Genomic DNA, 25,620 nt, shown 5'->3' on the forward strand with positions numbered 1-25,620 from the left:
AATCATTGAAAAGATTATGATGCCTTTTACCCCATATGTAATTCAGTATTAAAATAATACTCACCAATTTGCAGTTTTTTTCTAGGAGTACTTAAGAGATTTTTTTTCTTTTAAAATAGCAAATGTAAAATTCTTTTAGAACATTTTATGTTCATTTCTTTGGTGCCTCTGTTTTGTTGCTGCTCTAATCTATTACATCATCCACAGCTGTGAGTTGAAAGTAGTATAGCTTAATGGTTAATAAGAGAGATTTGACATCAGACTGCCAGGGTTCAAATACCAACTTTGCCACTTACTAGTGCTTTGACCTTGGACAAGTTACTGAATCTCTTTGTGCCTCTGTTGTTTTATTTTTAAAATGGTGATTACACTGGTATCTACATCATTGAGTTTTTGCACTATCTGGTGTGTGTGTGTGTGTATAAAAAATCTGGTATTTATATAGATTGTATAGAGATTTACTTGGTAATACCTCTTCTCCCACACTATTGAACTCCTCTGGGATAAACAACCTACCTTATACATCAATGCAAAACCTGGTGCCTGGTGGCTATGCAGATAGTGTTTAATGAATGAATGAATGATCAGTAGGCAAGTAAATGTGACTCCATTGATTCTCTTGCAGACCTCTCTAAGTTTCCTGGGATATCTGGAGAAACAAGCTGCAATAGATGCAGATAATCTGACGTTACTGGAGAGTCTCTGTTCAAGTGCTGCACCTAACCTTGTGGAAAAGATAAAAATATATAAAAGAGAGAAAGGTAACTAACTTATGCTTGCTTGCACCAGACCATGGGAATTCTTTTTTGTTTGTTTATTTTTAAAAACTTTATTTAAAATTTTTGGAGAAAAGGGAACCCTAGTGCACTGTTTGTGGGATTGCAGACTGGTACAACCACTATGGAAAACAGTATGGAATTTTCTCAGAAAACTAAAAATGGATCTGCCTTTTGACCCAGCAATTCCACTTCTAGGATTATATCCTAAGAACCCTGAAACACCAATCCAAAAGAAACTATGCACCCCAATGTTCATAGCAGCACAATTTTCAATAGCCAAGTGCTGGAAGCAACCTAGGTGCCCATCAGTAAATGAGTGGATCAAAAAACTATGGTACATTTACACTATGGAATTCTATGCATCAGAAAGAAAGAAGGAGCTCCTACCCTTTGCAACAGCATGGATGGAGCTGGAAAGCCTTATGCTAAACAAAATAAGCCAGGCAGTGAAAGACAAATACCATATGATCTCACCTTTAACAGGAACCTAAACAACAAACCAAACAAGCAAGCAAAATATAACCAAAGACACTGAAGTAGAGGACAGGCTGACAGATACCAGAGGGGAGAGGGGAGGGAATTTCAGGGGAATTTCAGGGGAGAATGGGAAAGGTTTACAGGAACAAATATAAAGGACACATGGACAAAAACTAGGAGGGGGGTGGAAATGGGAGGGAGGTGGGGAGGGAGGGGTGGGTGGGCTGGGATGGGAGTAAAGGACAGAAAACTGTACTTGAACAATGATTAAAATAAAATTAGAAAAAAAGTGAACAAAATAAATTAAAAAGTAAAAAAACCTTTATTTAAAAATTTTGGTTACAGTTTCATTTTTGTTTTCTTAACAAGGCTATGTTTAATCTCTCAGGATTAAAAAAAAATAAGATTCTAAAGAATTAAACAACAAAGGAATGTAAAGGGAAAGGCACAACTACCCCCTTTCCTGGGGTATAATAGCTATTCCAGTTTAACATCTAACTTCAAAATAAAATTAATTTTTATGTTTTCTGAATGAAATAGTGTACAACCACTATCTTTTCAGCTCATTCTAATTTTCATACACGAAGCTTCATTTTAAGCTTGGAAAAAAACTTTTGCTGACCTTAGTATGTAGTGTGTACCTTACAGGAAATTAACAATCATAACATAGAAATAATGCCATTAACAAAGTCCTCAATTTAGAATCTGGAACATTCTTCCATCAAAGGGTGAGAGGGGAAAATTCAGTCCAATGAGTCTGTCTCAAGATCTTCATCTCTTGTTTGTTACACTGCATTTTCTTTTCAGTAACTGGATTAATGCTTTGAGCCCACAATGAGATATATTTTTTATCACTGCAGATTACATGTTGTTTGGTGCTCAGTTTCCATTTGTTCTTCTTGCTGGCATTTTCTGTCTGCTGCTTCTTTCTCATGTTGGCCTTTGAGCACGTTCCTTCTATGAGTAGTCTGAAAGTTTCTTCCACCTTTTTTCTTCTTCTCACCTTCTTGATCATCTCCTTCCTCTTCAGAATCAGAGGTTGATGGAACCCCTGTTTTAGCTAAATTTTTCCTTTTTAATGCAACTTCTTTCTTCCCCTATTTTTTGTCTGACTCTTTCCTTGGCTTATCTTCTCCGTTCTGACTCTCTTCATCCTTTTAAAGCTGCTTTTTAGGTTGTTTTTCCTCTTGCCCCTTTTTCTTACCTTTGTCTTCTTTAGTTATAATGTCACTCTCTGAAGGACAGTTCTGTTTTGGGTCTGCCTCTTGGTTTTGGAATCTTGACTTCTGTACCTGCAGGTTGTCCTCTTTTAAGACTCACTTTTAGATCAGCAGATGCTGTTGCTGTTGCCACTGCTCCTGCCTCCTCGGTTTCTACTTGCTTTTTTGCCTTCCTCTTTCTTCTTCTTCTGGCAGCTTTTGGAGTGGTTATGTCAATTGTTTTAGTCACATCCTCATCGCTGGCTTTTCCCTTGTGATCAGTATCTTCCTCTGAAACACTAGTTTCTTTTTCTTCAGCTTCAACATCAGTTGATGCATTTGATTGCCTAGTTGATGCCTGTTGACTTGAAAATTTCACTTTTGGATTGTTATCTATCTCCCATAAACCTTCATTAAAGTCTTTTAGTTTATTTGCTTTTCCATACTTTTCCTTATTTTTCGAGTAAGGAAATATATTCTTTGGTGCTAAAAAAGCAGTCCCATGAATTCTAAAAAAGAAAATGGGTAGTTTGTTTGTGGGTGGTTTTACAGCTCCATCGGGAACTTCATCTACCTTATCTGGGAAGCACTTTATCTGCCCTTCCATTCTAAATGAGAGCTTTGCTGGATAGAGCAATCTTGGATGTAGGCCCTTGCCTTTCATGACTCTGAATACTTCTTTCCAGCCCCTTTTGGTCTGCAAGGTTTTTTTTGAGAAATCAGCTGACAGTCTGATGGGAACTCCTTGGTAGGTAACTATCTCCTTTTCTCTTGTGCTTCTGAGATTCTCTCCTTATCTTTAGTCTTGGGTAACTTAATTATGATATGCCTTGGTATGTGTGCTTCCTTGGGTCCAACTTCTTTGGGACTCTCTGAGCTTCCTGGACTCTCCTGGAAGTCTATTTCCTTTGCCAGATTGGGAAAGTTCTTCTGCATCATGTTTTCAAATAAGTTTTCAATTTGTTGCTCTTCCTCTTCTCTTTCTGACACCCCTATGATTTGGATGTTGGAACATTTAAAGTTGCCCTGGAGGTTCCTAAGCTTCTCATGTTTTTGAATTCTTGTTTCTTTGTTCTGTTCCACTTGGATGTTTATTTCTTTCTTTCATTCCAAATTGTTGATTTGAGTCCTGGTTTTCTTCCTGTCACTGTTGGTTCCCTGTGTATTTTTCTTTATTTCACTTTGCTTAGCCTTCACTTTTTGCATCATTTTGCAACCATACTCAACCAAGTCTGTGAGCATCCCGATTGCAAGTGTTTTGAACCCTGCTTATGATATCTCTTCCTCACTTCCTTGTATTTTTTCTGGAGTTTTGATCTGTTCTTTCATTTGGGCCATGTTTTCTTTTTTTCTTTCTTTTTTTTTCCTTTTTCTCTGTGCCTGTTATGTAGTAAGGGACACAGCTTTAGGTATTTTTCAGGATGCGGCAACCCACATTGCTGCATTGTGACACCGTATGTGGGGGAGGGGTCCAAGAGGGAATAAGCGAGCTGCTTGCTTGCTCTCAGCTTTCAGTCACTTCCCCTGCTACCCACAAGCAAATTAGGCCCTTCTGGTGCTGATTCCTGGGTGGGTGTATTTGTGTATATTCTAGGACCTCTTCAATGAAGTCTCCTGTGAGGATGGGAGTCTCTCCCATCACTGCAACACCCACAGATTTTTACAAAGTTTTTGAGGCATTCTTTTCCTATGTGGAACTCTGGGTTGCTCAATCTGTCTCACTCCCCAGTTGTTCCTTCTGGCTTATCTGCACACAAATGTGGGACTGGCCGGTCTACCCACTCCACCAGCCACTGCCTTGGGGTCCATTGTCTCTGCTCCGGCTGTGTGTCTCAGCCCCTCCTACTGGTCTGGACAAATATTTCTTCTTTAACTCCTTGGTTGTTGGACTTCCGTACAGTTCAATTTTCTGGCAGTTCTTGTTGTTTTTAAATTTGTTGTCATTCTTTTGGTTGTGCAAGGAGGCAAAGTATATCTACCTATGCCTCCATCTTGGCCAAAAGTCCCCTTTATTTCTCTTTCAATTTCAAGTTGGCCAATGAGGATAACCTTTCATCTTGGCAAAGATGAGGTTTCCAGGTTTAAAATCATGAGTCATGTTTTATGAGGGGTGATGACAGGGATCCAGATCCAAAGACCAGATATGGACAGTGCAAGAGATACAGCAGGTCCCACTGGAAATGAGGTTCTGGGGACAGGGCTGGAGCCTGAGGATGCCTCAGGGTGTTCCAATATACCTGCTGTGCTGTGGACACTGAGACTGTGGTGGCAGGATGGCCACCACTGCCAGTGTCCATGCAAGCCACTTGCACTACCAACTCCCTGCAGAGGCATATCAATGGCTCAGAACAGCAAGCACCACTGTTACTATCACTATGCTGCTCCAAACCATGGGAATTCTTACACTAATCCATCATGTTGTAATTGATCAGTCTAATAGCATTCTCTTGGGAAAGCCAGAACTCTCCTGAATTTATTTATCCTACTCATTTATTGAATGCATACTTTGTACTAGACACAATTTTAGAAGCTCCTCTTGGGAACTTATATTCTAGTGGGAGAAAGTAGTTTTAGACAAATATTTTTTCATTCTTATATGAGAGCAAGAGTATAGGAAATCCATTAGAATGAAATAACAATAAAGGAGGCAGAACAGCATAAGGATTATGCTAAGGAGTCAGATCACCAGGACTCCATTTATTAGTGGTGCAGTGGTCCTTTCCTCAGCGTTTTCATGTCTCACTTTCCCTGCCTATAAAATGGGGATAATGATGGTACTCTCCTCATGGGTTTTTTCAAGGTATGAATTTGATAATTCATGTAAGATGTATGTCTAACACAAAGTAAAGCATTCAATACATGTTGCTATGAGATGTCTATCAGAGAAGAAAGTCATAAAAACTTTCATATGGTATGCTCAGAAATTCTGTCAGAAAAGAAATTTATTACTATTATTTTAGCCTGTCTTGTAAAAGTGGTATTGCATTGGTATTATATAAAGGTAATGGCACAGAGCAGAAATGAAACCTGGCTGCCTCACCAAATATCAATACGCAAAACTTTGTGTTTTTCTGACTCTATTTCTCCACTGTTAAGCAAGAGCTATCGGCAACCACACCCATATTTTAGTTCAGTGAGTCAACTTAGTGTGTAGATTTCTCTGCTTAAAAATGAAACTAGCCAAAAGGAAACTTCTCTCTACGAATTCTACAAACACAAAATGAATTGTAGAACAAAATATATTGTTAAATTGTTGAAATCTCAAATTATAACTAAAGCAATGAATAAATGTGTAATTTAAGTAAAAGTTATGAATAATAAAAAAAGGTTTCTAACCATCAAGGTTTCAAGCGAAATAAAAAGCAGGAAGTTGATGTCGAAAGTATATTTGGAATCCTCACTTGAACTCTGATCACTGAATTTTTTTTCCTATGCACATTGCCATTTTCCTGTAATGTACCCACACAAAGTAAACATAGGGTAGGTTGTCAGATTATTTTGAATATCTGAAGTCTGCAGAAGTCAGTCTAGTTTTTATGTAGTAAATGCCTCCATGAGTCTTGAGGACTGAGCTTCATATCAGAAGAATTCTAATCTTGATTTTTCTTTTCTACAACCTACCTGTTGTGTGATCTTCTTTCAATATTGAAAAAGAAAAAAAAGAAACTCTTGTTTTCCTCTACTACTGACATACCAACACTTCTGGAACACTTCAGATCCCTGGTGTGTGAGTATTTCCACACCAAACAATTCTCCAGTTCTCTGCAGACACCTACTGGATGTCCTACATTAACTAAATTTTGACACTAACCAAAGTTATTGCAGACCCTAAGGTCTCAGGACCCCAACATTGACCTCAACTTCAGACACCAATTACAATTAGTGGGACCTCAAATTACAGCATCTGTGCTATTTGGGTACAAACTGGTGGTTCTCGTGATCCGCCCCCTTGGGTTCAATATTTTGCTAGAATGACTCCAGACTCAGAAAAACAGTTCACTTACCAGATTACTGGTTTATTATAAAAGAAACAGCTAAATGGAAGAGATGTGTAGGATAAGGTGTGGAGGAAGGAACACAGAGCTTCCAGGCGCTCTCCAGACAGTTCATGTTTCTCACACCATCTCCTGTTCACCAACCCGGAAGCTCTCTTAACTTTTTCAGTTAGGGATTTTTATGGGGGCTTCAACTGTAGGTATGACTGATTAAATCATTGCCCATTATGATTAATTCTACCTTTAGCCCCTCTCTTCTTCTAGAGGTCTAAAGGAAGATTCTTCCAATCACATGGTTAGTTCTCCTGGCAACCTGCCCCCATCCTGAGTCTATCCAGGAGCCTCCAACCATCGGTCACCTCATAGGCATATGAAAGACATCACTTCAGAGAGTCTAAAGATTTCAGGAGCTATGTGACAGGAAAGGGAGCAGAGGTCAAATATATATTTGTTATTATATTACACGTGTCAATTGATTAATAGTGACTTTCTACAGTCTTAAGAGTTTGGGCTTAATTTTGCCATTGAGAATGAGGGACTAGAGGACTGAAAAGACAGTGGCTATGTGGATTTTAGACTTCTGTAAGTGAGTGTGAGCCAAAGACAAAGTTCATTGTATCCGACTGGGACATAAGCTCCCATTTGCCATTTGCCATATGGCCATTTGCCAGATACAGAATAAGTGATATAGCAAATAAAAGCAGCAAGAAAATCACAGCATATTCCTAACATTTTAATAACTTCTGCTTGTAATTATCTTCTGTGATCTGGAACTTTTGTTTTACCTAAAACTGGAGTTCTTGCAGTCCTTGTCCATCTTCAGGCTGCTACCCGTTTCCATAGAAGTCTGGTTCTGGTATACCTCAGAAGTAACTTTCTTTTTAGAGACATTATCTCTTCTTCCGAGAGTCTTCTCTTTTCTTCAAGTTTCATTCTCTCTTCTTGGTGAACTCTTTTAAGATGCTCACATTTAGCTTGTACTTCTCTTTTAGCTTGTTCTAGAATGGCTTCTTTCTCTTTTACTCACTGCACAAACATCTGCTTCGTTTCTTCCTTCCTCTGATGTTCCCCATAAAATTTGTGTCTTTTGGTTTTGTAGGTCTCTTGAGGACTAAGGGGCTTATTTTCTGGGCCCACTTGCCCATTTCTTCCAGTTTGAAAGCCTGTAAAGTTCATAGTGCTTAGTGTGGGTCTGTTCTCCCAGATCCTTCATATATGTACACATGAGCATTTCCCAGAGCTTTACAAAGTCACAGTGGCTTTCAGTTTCCACTTGTACCACTCCACAAAGGTACTGGTGAATTTTGGCCCTCTTATTTCCAACTTTTAACTTATCTGTACTTCTGTCAACTGATGATCATTGGTGCCAGTTCAAGGCCAAGAGGAATCCCCAAATTGGGATGTGGTGAAGAAGGAAACTTTATTCAGTGCAAACAGTGATGGCTATGAAAATAGTGCTACATCACAGCTGTTAAAACAGCAAGGCTCTGAGGCTGCCCCTGGGGCCAGGTGGCCCTGGGGTCAGGCCTCTCTTCAGGTAGGCAGCTCTGAGATGGTCTGTTCCATTCTGTGCTGGTCTGTTCTGCTCTGGCCAGACATCTTTGGTGTTTCAGCTCTAGCCTAGGAAATGGAATCTTCAGTCTTTGGTGGAAAGTGCACTCCCAGAGTCAGAGAGGCACTGGTTTATATGGACAGAAGTCCCTGCCCCTGGTCCCTGATTGATCTGTCCTCATGCAAATGAGGACTCTATCCTCACAATTTGATTGGTTCAAAGACACTGTCCTGATTGGCCAGAGCTATGCAGCTCTGATTGGATTCGGAAAGCCTCTATCCTATTGGCTGAAATAGGGTTCCAGGAAACCTTTATGAGGGTTTGTTCAAATAAATGGCAGAAACTGTGTGGGCAGGCAGTTCAGCACAGAGGCAAGAAGGTTAGTGCAGAAGCTTCTTTGCAAAGGGCAGTTTGCGTGAGAGGCTCCTGTGCAGAAGTGGCTCCTAGACTCTGCTTTTTAAAAATTTGAGCCCAGTTAGCCCCCAGGAGCCATTCTTAGTTCTCAGGGTTTACAGCATCTACAACAGCAAATAGCAAATGTCATTCATTGAAGCCTTGATTTTAGCAATAGTTTCATCATCTGTTGGGAACTGGTATATCTGGAGGCCATTGCTGACCAATTCACTCAGGAGCTCTATCTTAAACTTCTGTAATTCAGTATATTAGACATTGAAATTGTTTTGGCAATCACTGGCACCATGTTCACCTTACTGTCAAGGCTCTTCATGGTTAAGAGATCAAGTGTGTTTAGAGAGTGCCTTGTTGGTGAAATGAAGTCGAGGCACACATGGATATGAGAATTGTGGTATTTAAAGAGAGAATGCTTACTCTTCAGTTCTTCTTGGAGACAGGCATCAAAATGACCATTTATGTAGTCACTATATGTTGTTAGGTCTCTTCTTTGTTCATTCGGTCACCAAATCTCACTGTACTCACACAATGTCCCATTCTAATTGAAAATTACTTTCTTGGAGTTCATATGTCTGAGTTTTAAGCCTAACACGTGGGTAAAATGTGAGGAGTCATGATCTTCAAAATTAGTATTAAACAGTATATTAATCAGCATTGATTTTACAATTCCGATCTCCCCAACACAGAAAATATTAAACAGAAGCCTTGCTGAATGGATTAATTGACCAGCTGATCAGGCAAACTCTTAAAACCAACATAGCCAGACATAGTTAAAAGAACAAATATTTTCCTTTTGCAGAAGCTGAGCAAAGGCAGGACAACAAAGTAGCAGCCTTCACGGGGTGTGTCCCAGTGGTGGAGGAAGCCAACGGGGGCCAGAAGGAAGAAATACTTTCTAGTTCAGACGTTCAGCAGCTCCTTCAAGCCTTACCGGTAGGTTCATTGGTGTGTTGGAAAATGTTTAACCATTCTCTCCATTGTCGACCCCCAACCCCCAAGAAAAAGAGGTGGCAGTGGGAAGGGAGAGAGAGACAGAGAGGGAGAGAGACTGATTTCAATGGCTGATTTCAGGTTACCAATATGATATCAACTGTACTGCAGAGTTTTTGAAAATCTAACAATGGCTCTCACTAACTAGTTTGAGGCAACTCCACTGTGCCGCTCTGTGTCATCTGTTCTTCTCTTTGGGGGTTCAGTCAGGGCTGGCTTGATGGGCATACAGCCTGTGCAGGTGCTGGTTTGAAATTCTTAATAATGTATGAACTTTTGTTTTACACTGAGCTCCACAAATTGTGTAGCTAGTCCTCCCGAGACAACAAGAACTGAGTTTCTGTCGTGCCCAGGAAAGGAAGGGTGGAAAGAAGAGGGAAACATTGGGAGACGTTGCGACCTGCTCCTCACAGCATGGTCATCGTCCCCGGGAGACATATGACATCCTGCCCTGGGATTTGTTTCTTTCCTGCAGACTCGGGTAGTCCTATTTTGCCAGCCTCTGTCAGCATCAGTGAAGTTAGCTTGGCCTTGGGAAGTTTTGTTTTTGTTTTTAATTGTGGTAAGACACACATAGCATAAAATTTATCATCTTAACCATTTTTTAAATGTACGGTTCAGTACTGTTAAGTACATTATGTGGTTATGCCCTCAATCTCCAGAACTCTTTTTATTTTTCAAAACTGAAACTCTGTATCCACTAAACAATGGTAGCTCACCCCCTTGCCCCCACCAACTCCAGGCAAACACCATTCTAGTTTCTGTGAATTTAAGTACTCTATGTACTTCATATAAGTGGAGTCATACAGTATTTGTCTTTTTGTGACTGGCTTATTTCATTAGTATAATGCCCTCAAGGTTTATCTATGTCAGAATTTTTTCCTTTTAAAGGCTGAATAATATTCCATTTTGTTTATCCATTCATCAATTAATGGATACTTGGGCTGCTCCCACCTTTGAACATAGTACAAATGCCTCTTCGAGACCTTGCTTTCAGTTCTTTGGGATATTGACTCAAAGGTGGAATTGATGGATCATAGAGTAATTCTGTGTTTTATTTTTTGGGGAAACACCATACTGTTTTCCACAGCAGCCGTATCATTTCTACCAACAATACACAAACATTCCAATTTTTCCACATCTTTACCAACACTTATTTTCCTGGTTTTTGATAGTAACCATCCAAATGGGTGTGAGGTGGAATCTCATTGTGGTGCAGCACTAATGATTAGTGATGTTGGGCATCCTGTCATGTGCTTGTGGGCCGTTTGTATTTCTTATTTGGAGAAATGGGTTGTTTTCAAATTAGGTAGTTTGTGGGAGTTTTATTTAAAAATTATTTATTTTTAATTATTTATTTTTAATTGATTTCATTGGCGTGATAGAATTTCATCCCTTATTAACCCTTTATTGGTTGATAGAATTATATAGGTTTCAGTGGTACATTGACACTTTAAAAGAACATAGTCACCTTCACCACCATCTTTTATTAAAAGATGGACTTTGCCTCATTTTCGATGTGTGTGGTGTTTTCTCATGATCAGATTCAAGCTATGTGTTCTGGCTAGCATTGTACATAAATGATGTACATTTCTCAGCATTATATCTGAAAGCAATGGTATCCATCTGCTCCTCATTTCTGATGCTCACTTTGATTATGTGGTCAAAATGTTGTCTGATTTGTTCATTATATAGTTAATTTTATAGAATTACTATTTTCCTTGCAATTAATAAACAACTGTTAGGGAGACATTTTAAGGTGAAACAAATGTACTACTTTCTATCAAAATTTTCCTCTAGATGGAGCATCCATTGATCATTCTTGTGGGATTGAATATTTACTATGTTGATTGAAAAACGATGATTCTCAAACTCTTGTATTCTCTCTATGCTTATAAGTCAACATTTAACATTATACATTAAGCAAGAGCCCCCTTTTCTTCCTCACAGTTTCTTTTGCCCAATGAACTGAATTCTCCCCTACTCTTTCAAGTATTTGTGTGTGTGCTCAGATACTGATGTGTGTGTACAACATGCATACACACAAACAAACACACATGAGACTTGGCTCTTTGGCTCTTAGGAATTCAGTACTTCCTAAGGACTGAGGCTCAGCCTTGGTCTCTAAGTGCTGCTGTCTTGCTGACATTGGAGGATTCTGTCCACCGGCAGATGAAGATGAAGATCATTGTCGGGTGCTGGGAAGGCAGGAGGCTTTAGGGGGCGGAACCTAACATTACATATGTTCTCATAGACTCTTGGGGTTGGAAGGCATATTACAAGTTATCTAGGTAACTGTGCCCCTCTGTATAAAGTGGGAGATAAAATAACACTTGGAAAATCATCTCATGGTTCATATGCACCGCGAGGTTTTCTTATATAAAAGAGCTCTGTGAACCATTGCATTTAATGAGAAAAAACTGTATTTCAAGCAGTGTCCCCTAATTGGTTCCAAAAGCAAGTCAATATTTTCAAGTGTGGCATAGAATTTTCTTACTGAATCATCCCGGAAAAGAAGTGGAAAGACCAAACATGGCCAGGCAGTGGGTCATTCATTCATTCCTCTCTGACACAAAGACTTGGTAGGTGCCAACAGAGGGTGCAGCATTCTCTGAGAAAGAGAGCCAGGCAGACCTTAAAGCTTGTTCTCTATCCCTGTTCTGGATGATTTTATCAGCACAAGGGAGTAGACAAATCAAGGAAACCTGGGGTCTGGAGATGCTGGGCAGAGCCCACTTCTGCAACCGTGATTCCCCTAATTCCAGGAAACTTGCCGAACTGATTTTAAAACCATCCAGACAAGCAGGAAATACCCCGCCAGGCCTTTGAATATTGCTAATAGGGACTCCAGGTTTTTAAAGAAAGGGAAATGTGTCTTGCAGAAAGAAAGGCAGGAAGTCTTCCAAAGTGAAACTAAACTTCCTTTGCGTTTGTACTTTCAGGGCTGGGGAATCCTGCTGTTGTGCACCTTGAGAGTGAGGTCATGAACCTTTAGTCTGAGTTGAAGATAAGTCGCCCTCCTGTAGCCAGAAGCCTGGTGGGCTCAGCAAGGAGGTGCCCTCAGTGACCTGGAAGTGATTGAAACAGGGCTCCTGGTGCTGCTCACCACACAGCCAGTGGCAGGGTCAACCCCTCCCCAGATCACCTTGGTCATGTCCGCTTTGGGGCTTTCTGCTGCAGACTAAGGGCTTGGGGTAGAGTGGTTGGGGAGGACGATGCAGAAAAGCTGAGGGTTTCAGTTTTGTGTTTAATTATATAGAACATTTAAGTAGGCCCAAGGTAAAAACTATGGTAGAGTATATACAGAGAAGTCTGGATTGTCTCCTTGCCCCTCCCCCACAGATTACCATTTTAGTTTTCTGATTTACCCTACTATTAGTTTTGAAAAAGAAAACCAACCCATATCTCCCCTGTATTCTAAAAGAGGTATCCCACTAAAATACTATTCTTCACCTTACTTCCTTCATGTAACAGTATCTGCTAGAGAAGTTAATAGGGATTGCCTTCTGCATCCTACGCTCACTGTGTGGGTTTTCCATAGTTCTTTCAACTGCTCCCTGTTGGCAGACATTAGAGTTACTTCTAGTGGTTAGTATAATGACTAAATATCTTCGTGCATGTGTCATATCATGTTCCTGCCACTGTGCCTTTGTGAACATTCCTCTTTGGAAGAAGGGAGTTGATTCTCTTCTTGTCACCTGCCAGTGACTTTTTCTATGGCTGGGGATTAGGTATCTTTCCTTTTCTGCATCAAGTCAACTTTTTTTTAAACAGTTTACTTTTTAGGTTTATTATAAGGGATACAACTCAGGACCATCCTATATGGAAGAGATCCATGGGGCAAGATATGGGAGTGAGAAGCAGCAGGGAGCTCCCGTACCTTCTCAGGGCAAGTCTAGATTTTCAACCCTCCTCCTAACTGTGAATTTCCCGAATTTTACACATATCCTGTTTCCTCAACAGGAGGGGCCCTGGCAAGATGAACCTGCAAGGAGTATGGTAGATGTTCCTAACACAATTTTTATAACTTGGGTCACTATGGCAGAAATAGATATATCTGATAACAAGTTATTCAAGGTGACATGGGAGACCGGTTACAAATTAGTGAAGAATTCATTTCTTATCTCAATTCAGAGCAAACTAGTGAAGGCAGGTATTGTACCAGCCTTTTCTATGGGAAGAGGGAGAGACGGCTTCTACTCTGAAAGCCTAGCGTAGCAGCTTCTGGGGACTAGAGACAACCCTTCAGAATTAGGCCGCTCTACAGAGAGGGAAGGAATCCCTGGCAGGGCTGAAGCCCCGGGCCAGCAGTGAGCGAAGAGGGAGTGCCGAGTCTGAGAGAGTATCTGCGCTGCTGGCGTGGCTCCACACGCTGCCTGAAGACGGGCCGAGGCCGGAGGGAGGGACTTGGCGCTGGTGTGTTTACTTTCCTGAATCTTTGCCCAGAAACCACAACCTCAGGAAAACATTTCAGAACCTGCCATTGGGCCAACCTGCTTATAGACAAGCAGGTTTTTGATGTTGTCTCTCTGTGATGTGTAAAGTTTAACAGATCTGAGTTCTCTTTTTTTCCCGCAAATTTAAATTTCAGAGTCCAACACACTCCACTTTCCTGGGAATCAATCTCTCTCTCTCTTTCTTAACTGGGAGGTTACATGATATGATATTGGTGGGAGTTACCATTATGGAGTACTTGCCATGTGCCAGGCATTGTTCTAAGAGTTTTCTAGGGCTTATCTCTTTTAATCATCCTACCACATGCACACAGTTTCCACTGTTATTGTCACTTGATAATGAGGAAACCAAGACCCAACAAGTCTAGCCTTTTGCTCTAGGTCATGTGGTTAGAAAGGAGTGGCGTTGGGATTTGAACCAGCAGTCTGACTCCAGAGCTCGCACTCTGAGGTTGGCTGTACTGCTCGGCAGCTATAGGAGCTTAGGCAGCGCCTTCACTTCCTTGAAAAATAAACAGGTTTCTTTCAGATTTGCAATTCTGCAGTTTCAAAGTTTGGGCCTGGCTTCCCTGGAGTGTTACCTTCTTCCAAGGTGAGGAAGAATGTACAGGTGCTCCGTGTGACTGCAGCTCTGGTCCTTTCTGGTGTGTTTTCAGGTCTGCGGGATACTGGACTCACTCAGCCTGAGCTGAGCACCCAGGACTGACCCTTAACCAGAGTTAATCACTAACTCAGGCCTCAGAGACGAGGGCAGAGCTTGCTGGATTCTACTGAAAACCGGCTGGCGGGAGAAGAAAAGCTTCAAGAGAAATGCCTTGTTACTGTCATATGACAAATAGCTCGTCATTGGCTTCCTGTCTATGATGGATTCTGATTTAGAGGAATCAGGAAGTTCGCAGAAACCCTTCAAAACACTGCAATCCTCAGCTAATACCAAAAGCATGGCTAAGTAATCCCAGGGCTATGGACTGATTTTTGTCCTTCCCAGATAGAGTCTCTGGGCTTTTCATTCCCTCTTTCTTCTCCTTGTATCTGGCCAGCCTCTCTCTAGCCAGTGACAGATAAGTGCTGATTCCACCTAACCAAGCTTTACTCCAGAAGCATTTGAGCTGATCCATGTGATGTTGACTCTCAGCTCATCCTGTGTAAGGCCATCTAAGTGTTTGGAGAAAGATATTTGAAGAATCTGAGTACTTCTCTTTCTAGGTGACAGAGTAACCCTGGTCTCCATAGAGATGTAGGGACCATCTGCTTACATTCTAGCTTCTGAAACCAGCACAGAAGTCTGGGCAGTTTCTTCAGGGCATCTCTGGCTGGGGTCCAGCTGTTAATGACTTTGAGGGCTCAGAGTTCTTTGTGTCTGTGTTGGTTCTTATTCCACTCTCTGTGGTTATCTCTTTCTTTCCCACATTTTTCTATAACCATCAGAGTGTGTTGGCGTTGGGCTGTGGAGGGAATGCTATTCCCCTTTAATTATTTAAAGAAAGGGAAATTTCTCTTTTATTGACTGATGACACTTCTTTTCTGTTTGGATTCAAGAGGTACCATGCTTTCAGATCATTTTAGCCACACAGAGGCCCTGCTGAAGTCAACTCAGATCATTTGTAATCATATACTGTTTACAATAGCCTTCAGAAATAATTGCATATATTTTACAATTCCCACTGCGATCTCTACCAGAGAGATCTCTCTGGTTTTAGAGGAATTGGATCACTCTGAATCTTACCATCTGACAAAAAAAAATTATCATTTGATGGTTTTGTTGTCTTGTTAGATCCTTACTTATGGTTTCCTCACCTTGCTAGTCCAAAAAGGAAGATGCTTTTGCATAAACCCTGGGTTTTCCGAAGTTAAAGTACATAGTCTGTTATTTAACACTAAGAACTGACATTCTGCACTTGAATGAGGTGAAGTCTGATTTTTAATCAGGGCCTGGCAATTGATTAATTCCAGACCAGGGCCAGGATGTTAAGAATTCTCTGATCAGTTAGGTGGTTGGTTAGAAACATTAAACCCTTAAATTGAGGGTTCCCTAATAAGTGGCTTTATCTCTTTTTCTTCCAAGGAGGAAGCTGTGTATAGGATGGATCATAAACATAGAGGCCACTGTGTTGTTATCAACAACCAGAACTTTACCTCACTGAAAGAAAGAAAGGGGACCCAAAAAGATGCTGGTAAGAAAGGCCTTAAGAGTATGACAAATGCAAGTTGAGGATCTTAAAATAATTTTTTTATTTCACATTTTCTTTTGGTAATTTTTATCTTCCACTAAATGTAAGGATGATATTTTAAATGTTTCTAAGCCCTAGTGTTTTACTCCAACCAGGCTGCCATAGCAAACTACCAAGACTGGGTGGCTTATAAACAACAAACACCTATTTCTTACAGTTCTGAAGGCTGGGAAGTCTCAGATCAGGACTCTGGCGGTCCAGTGTCTGGTGAGAGTGGGCTTCCTAGATGGACACCTTCTTGCTGCTCTAACCTCACTTGGCAGCAGAGGCAAGAGAGCTCTTTGGGGTCTCTTTACACGTTCATTCCTCATGGCCTAAGCACCTTCCAAAGGCCCCACTTTCTAATACCCTTCCTTTGGGGGTTAGGATTTCAACACATGAATTTGGGGGAGACACACACTTTGAGACCACAGTACCTGGGGTGTCACCAAGCGGCTTAAGGAGTGAAAAGAATCCCTGACCATTTACGATTCTGTGGTTTGGGGGCGAGCAAGCTGGGTCAGCGTGAGAAAACTCACATTTGAGCTCTGGCTCCACCGCTAACCAGGTTTGTGGCCGAGGGAGACTCACAGGACCCCTGCTCCCTCGTCCATGATACAGAATGGAGTCTGGCTTCTGCTGACCCTCAGGTCCATTGTGATAGCTCTGTGGGTGCTATAAAAAGTCAGGTTACTTATAAAATTTTACTGTCAGGAAAGTAAAAAAAATTCCAAAGCTTCAAGCTATTTGCTGTGCAATTTTTATAACTATTAGCATTGTTTGACCAATTAATTTTATTTCATTTCAGTCAATTTTATTTCATGCCATTCTTTTCTCTCTCTCTCTCTCTCTTTTGACAGACTGCCTGAAGCACGTGTTTCAGTGGCTTGGGTTCTTCGTACATACACATGTTGATGTGACTAAATCACAACTGGAGGAGCTTCTGAAAATGTATCAGAATCATCCAGGCCATGCTGAAGGAGACTGCTTTGTGTTCTGTGTTCTGACCCATGGGAAATATGGAGCCGTCTACTCTTCAGATGAGGCCCTCATTCCCATTAAAGACATCATGTCTCACTTCACAGCCCATCGGTGCCCTCGTCTGGCTAGCAAACCCAAACTCTTTTTCATCCAGGCCTGTCAAGGTGAAGAGATACAATCTTCTGTATGTGTTGAGGTAGATGCTGTAAATGCCAAGTCAACCCACCCTCCCCTTCAGGACAGTGTTCCTGTTGAGGCGGATTTCCTTCTCGGCCTGGCCACTGTCCCTGGCTATGTGTCCTTTCGTCATACCACAGAAGGCAGCTGGTATATTCAATCTCTGTGTAATTATTTGAAGGACTATGTCCCAAGGTAAGAGTTTCACATTGTTCTATTCACCTACCTGTTTATCTATCCATCTATCCACCTTCTTGTTCATCCATCTGTCTATCTACATACCCGTGCATACATTCATGCATCCACCCATCCATGCATCCCTCCATTGTAACATCTGTCTGTCCATCCATCCATCCATCCATCCATCCATCCAACAAAGCTGGACTGAACACCAGTATATAAATGGAAAGGAAGATATGGGATAAAAAAAAGACATAGTCCCAGCCCTCAAGTTGCTCACAATCTGGATGGACAGACAAGTAGGTGGGAAGAGCATCCCCCAGTGGTAAATACATATTGTAAAGCATGGGTGTTATGGGAACACACAGAACAAGTACTGTACCCAGATTTGGAGGATCAGGGAAAACTTCTAATTGGGGTGAAAGACATGTTACACAGAGGGAACAGTGTGAATAAAGACATGGGGGCCTTTTACTTACTCCTTCCATTAGTCATTTATCAGTCACTCAGATTTACTGAGTGCTTATGTGCTGCTTCAGACCATATTCTTGGATTTTAGCCTCTGCTCTGACAGCTTCCATCTTGTCTCTACCACATGCTCCTTACCTGGTACCCTGGAAATGAGCCCTTCACCAAGGCCTGGGCCTCCTTCTCTGCTGTCTCTCGGTAGCCCCTCTTGGCAGTTTTAGCTATACTTGGAGGCCACTGGAACCTCCATAAAAATGTCTCCCAAATTCCCATCTCTGAGTTTCTGGAGGAGTAACTTCATTCAATTTTATATCCTGAGTGCCTGGCATAGTGTCTGATACATTGTTGAGCTTGATAACTATTTGCTGGACCAATGAATGACTGATCAAGTCAACTTCATTCTTAAGGTCAGTCTTGCACATCTTTTCACAGCCTGCCAGACGTCCTACTTTTGTGTTGCTCTTGGACCTTACAACCCAAAGAACAGGCCTGAATTCATCTTCTCAGCCCTCTCCAGGAACTTCTACTCCTGAGTCCCATTTCTAGAAATGGCCACAATGTTCTTCCTGGAATTTAAGAGAGGGAATCAGAATTGGAGCCTTGAGTTAACCTGAGCTTTCTCCTCTTCTTTACCAACCTCTACATCCCCACAAAAACCATCAGAGGCCCATGTTCTATGGCTTCAAAGGGATACTGTATGCCTGCTATACTGGGTACTGAGCCAGGGACTAGAGGGACAGCTACTGTTAACATGAGAGACAAAACTCTCTTCTCCATGGAGCTTACAGTCTAGTGAGAGGAAAACATATAATAGACATATAAGTAAATGAATATTTAAATTAATAAGATAATTTCAGGCAGTGATACCTGCTATGAAGAAAGCAAAACAGGATAATGATATAGAGAGTGGGGGCAAGGAGCTACTTGAGAAGACTTCTTGATAAAGGTGACAGTTCAAACGTGACTGAATGCTGAGGAGGAGTCAGCCACGGGGAGATTTCGGACAGAGAAAACAGCTAGTGTGAAACTGGATACAAGGATTAAGAACCAGGCAGGGCCTGCATTCCCATCTGAAAAATAACGATGATGATGAGAAGTTGTAGTGATAATAGTTTGACCAAAAAGTCCCATAAAATAGAGTACACATTTTTCATTTTCATCAATAACTTTGTTGATTTGGATATTTTGGGTATGTTGACTGTCTCCCAAGTGGTATGATGTTGATTGCTCTCAAATATGTCTCAGTTTTATCATTATCAACTTCAATTGGTCTACCCAACCATGGAGCATCATCCAGCAAGAAATTGCCAGCATGAAACTTCCCTAACCACTTTTGACATGTTCGGTCAGTCACAGCACCTTTTCTATACACTGCACAAATCTTTTTTTCAGTTGTGTTTTTACCTTTCTTGAAATAATAAAGCACAATATCCTGAAAATGTTGCATATTTTCTTCCATCTTCAATATTAAAATGGCTCCCCAAAATTCACCAATTTTGATTTTTTTTAAATTCACACTGATATGACAGCTGTCACAATACAATCTAACAAAATGGTTTCAAATGAAGTTAAAGACAACTGACCACTACCAGAACCAGCTTATGGAAACCCGAATGAACTTTTTGGCCAAATCAGTACTACTGATAACACTAAAAATGATGGTCAGTGGAGATTGTAGCCAGGGTTCTAAATGCTTTACATAAATTACCTCATTTAAACTCATGGCAGTCCCTAAAGTGAGTATTATTATGGTATTCATATTAGAGCCAAGAAAACTGAAGCATAGTAAAGTAGGGACCTGCCTAAGACCACATCATCAGTAAGAGATGGAGCCATGATTCAAACTTAAGTCTGTCTCAAGGGCCTTTGCTTTCCTTCCAAAGATATGTATTGCCCACCCCTGGAACATTCATTCTAGTAAGTGCTACACATCCCAAGCCCAAGTTCGAATGTTATCTCCTCTAGGGAGCCTTCTTTGCTCCCAGCCAGAAGTTCTGTCTTTCTCATTTGAACTTTCAATGGAACTTTGACCTTCTTTTCCTATGGTATTGATCACATTCTGCCTTACAGTATGAATTTGGTATGTATGCTATTCTTGGTACATGTCTTATGTCTGCATTTTAAGTGTTTGAAATTGGGAATCATATCATATTTATCTTTGTATCCCTCCCCAAACCAAGAATAGAGAGAATATTATTAACAGTAGGCTCTCTTTCTCTATCTCCACCACCTGCCTATCTTATCTATCTATCTATCTATCATCTATCTATCTATCATCTACCAGTTTGAAGGAAGAACGTGGAGAAATAATTATATGTAAATTTCATTTTGGACTAAATACGTTAAAATGCAAGGTGTAATTATTATAATTTTCTTAAATGCTGAATGTAGAATTGAAAATTTTATATTATTTAGCATTTGTTTTTCAATTTCAGAAGTATTTCTTTGTATTTGGCAAGATTCCAGTTAGAATCTGGGCATGTAAGGCTGGGAAGAAGACACATGTTTTAGGGTCTTATTTCTAAGACCTTGTACCTGATTTCTGTCTCCTGATTGAAAATGTATTTTGTTCTCTGCCTGTAGACATCAAGATATCTTATCCATCCTCACTGCTGTCAATGATGATGTGAGTCGACGAGGGGGGACACAGAAACAGATGCCTCAACCAGTTTTCACACTACGTAAAAAAGTCATATTCCCTGTGCCAGAGAAAAAACATTCCTATTTTCACACTATGTAAAAAAATCATATTCCCTGTGCCACAGAAAGAACATTCCTATTTTCACACTGTGTAAAAAAAATCATATTCCCTGTGCCACAGAAAGAACATTCCTATTTTCACACTGTGTAAAAAAGTCATATTCCCTGTGCCACAGAAAGAACTTTTATTATGGTAGAGAGTTTTCATTGACTCTTAGACTTGAAAGGAACCTTCTCTTCCAACTTCCAACTTCCAACCTCGCATAGGAAATCATTGACAGACAATGAGCTGACCTCCAGTCTGTCAGTCTAGTAATAAGAAATGCTCTATTTTCTGACACAGTAAATGCTGTTCTTCCTTTCCCCCTTTCTAAACAAGTCTAAATATTACAAAACTTTTTTATTGGTGCCTTGGATTATAGTCTTGATTTTAGCTGTGCACCCTGAGGAAAAAGTAATTGGCCTTGGTTTGTGTATCTGTAAAGTGAAAAGTGGGACCAGGAACATTTTAAGGTTCCTTTTCGCTCTAAGAACCAATGTTCCTAGATTTCTGTAAGAAATGACCACTCTTTGTTATAATTCTGTGTCCCTTTTGCATGGTCTTTTTTGGGCATTGGCTGATGACAAAATTATGGTTTACTGACCCTACCTCTGCTCTTCCCTTCCCAAGGCTTCCCTTCTGCACATCTGCTGGGGGCCGGGGAATTTGGTTTATGCCCCACCCATTTCCTGCTTTAGTGTTAGGGCAGGTGTTCCTGCAGGAACTGGTTTTCTTGGGTTGGGAACTGGGTTGTCTCTAGGAAGATGACAACTCTGTGTAAAGAGAGACACACATTCAGCTACTCTGGGGGCAGAAACTTTACAATCTGACGTTACTTCCCTGTCGGTCAGAACCTTTTAGACACTGGTGACAGACCTCTGAACTCAAACTGACTAAAGCAAAGAATTGATTGCATCCTTCACTTGAAAACACGAATGTGTAGTGCTGGCTTCCAGTGAGGCATGGATCGGACTCAGTCTTCAGTACAGCATCTGTCTCTTGTCCAAGGGCCTGCAGGATTGGCAGCTGCACTGTGCTGACCGCAGTCAACAGCCACTCCCCCCACCCCACACCCCCACTGCCTCCATCACAACACACCTCTGCTCCTCTAGCCCCAAGGATGAGAGAAGCAGCTTGAGGAGCTGAAGCTGTTCACAGGGAGTGCTGCTCTCTCCTTAGCCAGAGAGGTGTCTGGCTATGCCTTGTGGGTAGGGTGGCTCTGGATGGAAGCCTTGACACTTAAAATTTAGATTTTGAACATTTTTACATATGTGAACTCTTTTTTTTCAATTTCAGAGAAATTTTTCTTTTTTATTTCCTGGAAAGAGGGCAATTAAAAGTGCCGTGGTTACAGCCTTCATTCATAGATGAGGAAGCTGAGGGCCCAGGAGGCAGGGCAATTGGCTACAGCCTTTCAGCCAGTTATTGTTTACCTGATATTGTTTCCCATGCAAGTGAACTGGAGTGTCGTGGGGCATACAGGACTCGAGGAACATGTCCTTGGATATGCAGATGCTCACGAAAGATGTCAGGGAATGAAGAAAAGTCTTGGTGATGTCTGATTTTGTCAATTATTTCTGTGAAAGTCAAATTCATTTATAGTGAACTTTCTATGAAAAATAGTCATAAGAACCTTGTTATAATGTAGCTAGTACTCACACGTATTTAAATGCAGATTGGCAAAGGAAATGAATCTAATACATAGGTCAGGATGGTCTTCCAAAACTATCGTTCATGTAAGTCAAAGCTAACAGCTGGTGGTCATAGTCTCTGTTCAACTGGATATGCCCAGCTATTGGCCATTCGACAGTCCTCTGTGCAAGGGACGCATGGTGTGGTACAAAGAGCAAAGCATCTGGAGATGGGAGCCTTGGGTTTCCGTTTGGCCCTGTGACTCCTGTGCTCAAGGACAATAACTCAAACAAGTTGTTTTGAGCCTTATCTATGAAGTAGAGAAAATGTTATCTGTTGAGGAGATTAAGGATTTTATATGTATATATATATATATATATATATATATATATGTACACACACACACAGAGTTGGACAAAAGTAAGTTTATAGTTGTTAGTATGTGAAACAGAGTTTACTCTTGTATTACTATTTATTAATTGTATTGTTTTCCATACGAACAACTGTAAACCTATTTTTGCCCCATTCTATATATGCTTTTAGATTTAATGGCTTCCTAGAGATATCTATTTAGATATATAGATAGCTAAACAGAGATAACTATATATGTATATATATCCATTTAAATTTAATTGGAGTGCTGTGCATATAAGGCCTTTAGATGGCAGACTCTTTGGTAGTAACCTAAATGGAAATAGCAGGGTTTGAGTTCTTTGACATCTGATTCCAGCTGACATCTGATTCCAGCTGCAAACCAACACTAGCAATACCTACTGCCATCCTGCGAGTGAAGAACTGGCTCTTCCCTCATTGGTTCACAATGTCTCCAGCAGCAACAGGCCAGCTCCCGACTCTGAGTCCAGATGGAAAAAAGCACTGCTGATGGACTCTCCTTCATCAGGAGCACCTGGGGCTTGATGTTTGAAGCCTGGGCCCCAGGTCTCTCTCATATTTCTGTTTTGCTGGATCTTAGCACATGTGTGAGATTAAATTCTAGAATCACAAGTGCTCCACAAGCTTTCTTTTCCAAAGTCTCTGGCCAGCACTTAGGAGTGACCAGGCCTTTATGCCTGTGGGTCATGGGTGTGTATACAAACACCAGGAGTGAAGTTATTCTCGGTTGACTTTTCTTCAGTGGAGCATGTACACACTTGTCCCGTGTGTGTGTGTGTGTGTGTGTGTGTGTGTGTGTGTATGTAAATTTAGAGTCCAGGAACAACAGGAGGTGACTTGGTCACAGCTGTTTGGCTATAGCCATTATCTGTCCAGACTTTTATGAAGGAAATGGGCTGTGTGATGTTTCTGTATATTTTGTTTAGTTTTGCTCAACCTATAAAATGTGTAGTTATTTTTTCTTTCTTTCCCATCTTTCTTCTTCAAAAGTTTAGCTTCTATCAAACAAAATAAGACACAAAAACATTTGGTAGAGTATTATGCAAATGTTAGTTATCTAATAATGGTGCTACAGTTATTTATTATTATTAGAGTCATTAGTCAGCACAGCATTTTACTGGCCTCTACTATGGGGACTTACCTTGATGATGCGCAGGTCTGATATCATGGGGACGCCCCTTAGCAATACATTCTGCCAAGGCTCAGGTAATTCAAACATATAAGCAACTGGTGCACTGTGGATGCTGACCAATCAGAATAGACACTGACCAGTATAACACACTGGTAAATGTGGCTGAATAATAGCCTTTTCAGTGATGAAGTCTCCACCGAGGTCAACCAAACTAGAAGTTTAGCTCATTTTATAGATAACTTTTGCACCATATCTAACTCACAAAGTCTTCCAGGTCAGATACTTTCTGAGTGATCTAGTCAAGTTCTTAACATGGAATTCATGGGCCCAGAGGAGTTTGTGGATTTATTCTCATGGTCTTTGAGTCTTCCACCTTCACTTTTAAATGTAATTCCTTTTGGGTATCATCTTACAAGTCAGTAGAACTGCATCCTGGCTTTTCTGTTATGACCACTTTACACTTGAGCTCTGCCAGTCTCTGTGCTCACACCCTGGTATCCACAGAAAGTGATGAACTTTTAAAAAAGTTAAATGGGATGACATTGGTTGATAATATTACATAGATTTCATGTGAACATTTCTGTGACACATGATCTGTATATTGCTTTGTGTGCCCGTATGTTGAACTTCTTAATGTAGCATGGATGAGGGCCTATGGCTGAGGGTCTTCGAATTTGTTGTCAGGTGCTGGTGGTTAATTTATTTGAAACCTGCTCCAACCCATCCTCTCACCTGTGACAGGGCTGCAACTCTTCCATTATCCTCCACCTCTGCCCGACTCTTCCAGCACAAAGGGAACTCAAACCACGTGCAGTCTTGGATTTGGGAGCTTAATAAAACCCCAGAGACTCTGTGGTCCAGCCTTCAGAGTGTTAAGTGACTTGCTGAATTCTCGCAGCTGTTAGTGTAGGATTTGCAGTCCTGTGTATCTACTGCTTTGCAAACTGCCTCCTGGTTTCATGTTTGGACAGCTTTCATAGTTCTTCTCTCTGCTGGGTTTGAATCCACCTCCTTAGAATGTGCTTAAAACCACTGGTTCTCATTCAAAACTCTTGAGCCGTATCAAACAGGCGTAATTATCCTCTAGGAGGTATACAGGGCCCGGTAGAAATAAGGCCTGCTTGAGGGTGGTTGGTAGGGTAATAATAATATGGGTGTAATGATTTATAGTTTTAATTTGAACATTTCCCCTAACACATGGTATGGTGTGCTTGAGTGTGATATTGTTATATTACAGAAGAATTATATGCTTTTGATTTTGTGATAAAAGATTTTGTAATAAAAAATGGGTATTATTTGTGCCAGACCCTGTATATTGTGAAAAGTTATTTAGCTTTCTTTCTGGGAGAGTATGAGTTGTCAAAGTCTGTAGTTTTGTTTCAAGGTTGTGTTAAGAATATAGTGACACATTTGTAACTTAGAACAGGAACTAAATTTTTTGCAAATGAGACCTCTTTTTAAATAGTACTAGGGGAAATTTCCTGTTTAGAGGAAGATTCATTTGTCAATACAAACAATCATTTCTTAATATAACTTTGCATATATGATTTATTAAAAGAGTTTTTCTATTAAAATTTTAAAATTGTATTCTGAATTTTTTAACTTATTTTGAACAGGTAATATCTTTACATTGTTCAAACATAAGAAAATATAAAAAGGTGCCCAAGAAAAGCCTCACCTCCAGTTCTGTCTACTGTATGCCCAGTCCTCCTGCCTCCTCATCTCGTAAATAATGTATAGGTTTCTTAATGCAAGTACGACAAATACACATATGTATTATTTTAAAACAGAATTTGCTTGAAGCAGAGTGCCTATACTGTGAAACTCACATTTCTCACTTGGTCTCATTT

General features: G+C 40.7%; 1 protein-coding gene and 2 pseudogenes across 3 annotated transcripts in view; 1 reads left to right on the forward strand and 2 right to left on the reverse strand.

Moving 5' to 3' along the window:
• CASP10 (caspase 10) overlaps positions 1-25,352 on the forward strand; it is a 43,545-nt gene extending 18,193 nt beyond the window's left edge. For 2 of the 3 annotated variants that reach the window (XM_045847575.1, XM_045847573.1), the window contains exons 4-8: positions 626-761; positions 9,213-9,346; positions 15,923-16,031; positions 16,928-17,420; positions 20,457-25,352. In XM_045847575.1, the coding sequence (XP_045703531.1) occupies positions 626-761; positions 9,213-9,346; positions 15,923-16,031; positions 16,928-17,420; positions 20,457-20,613 (1,029 nt within the window). In that variant the 3' untranslated portion in view covers positions 20,614-25,352. The remainder of the gene's footprint in view (positions 1-625; positions 762-9,212; positions 9,347-15,922; positions 16,032-16,927; positions 17,421-20,456) is intronic. The other variant, XM_045847574.1, reaches the window with a different exon arrangement.
• Positions 2,108-4,553, reverse strand: LOC123824434 (annotated as a pseudogene).
• LOC123824445 lies at positions 7,270-9,181 on the reverse strand (annotated as a pseudogene).
• Positions 25,353-25,620: the final 268 nt, after the last annotated feature.

The sequence above is a fragment of the Phyllostomus hastatus genome, unplaced genomic scaffold (genome assembly GCF_019186645.2).
Source record: "Phyllostomus hastatus isolate PE091 unplaced genomic scaffold, TTU_PhHast_1.1 phas_contig_57, whole genome shotgun sequence".
Taxonomy (NCBI): Eukaryota; Metazoa; Chordata; class Mammalia; order Chiroptera; family Phyllostomidae; genus Phyllostomus; species Phyllostomus hastatus.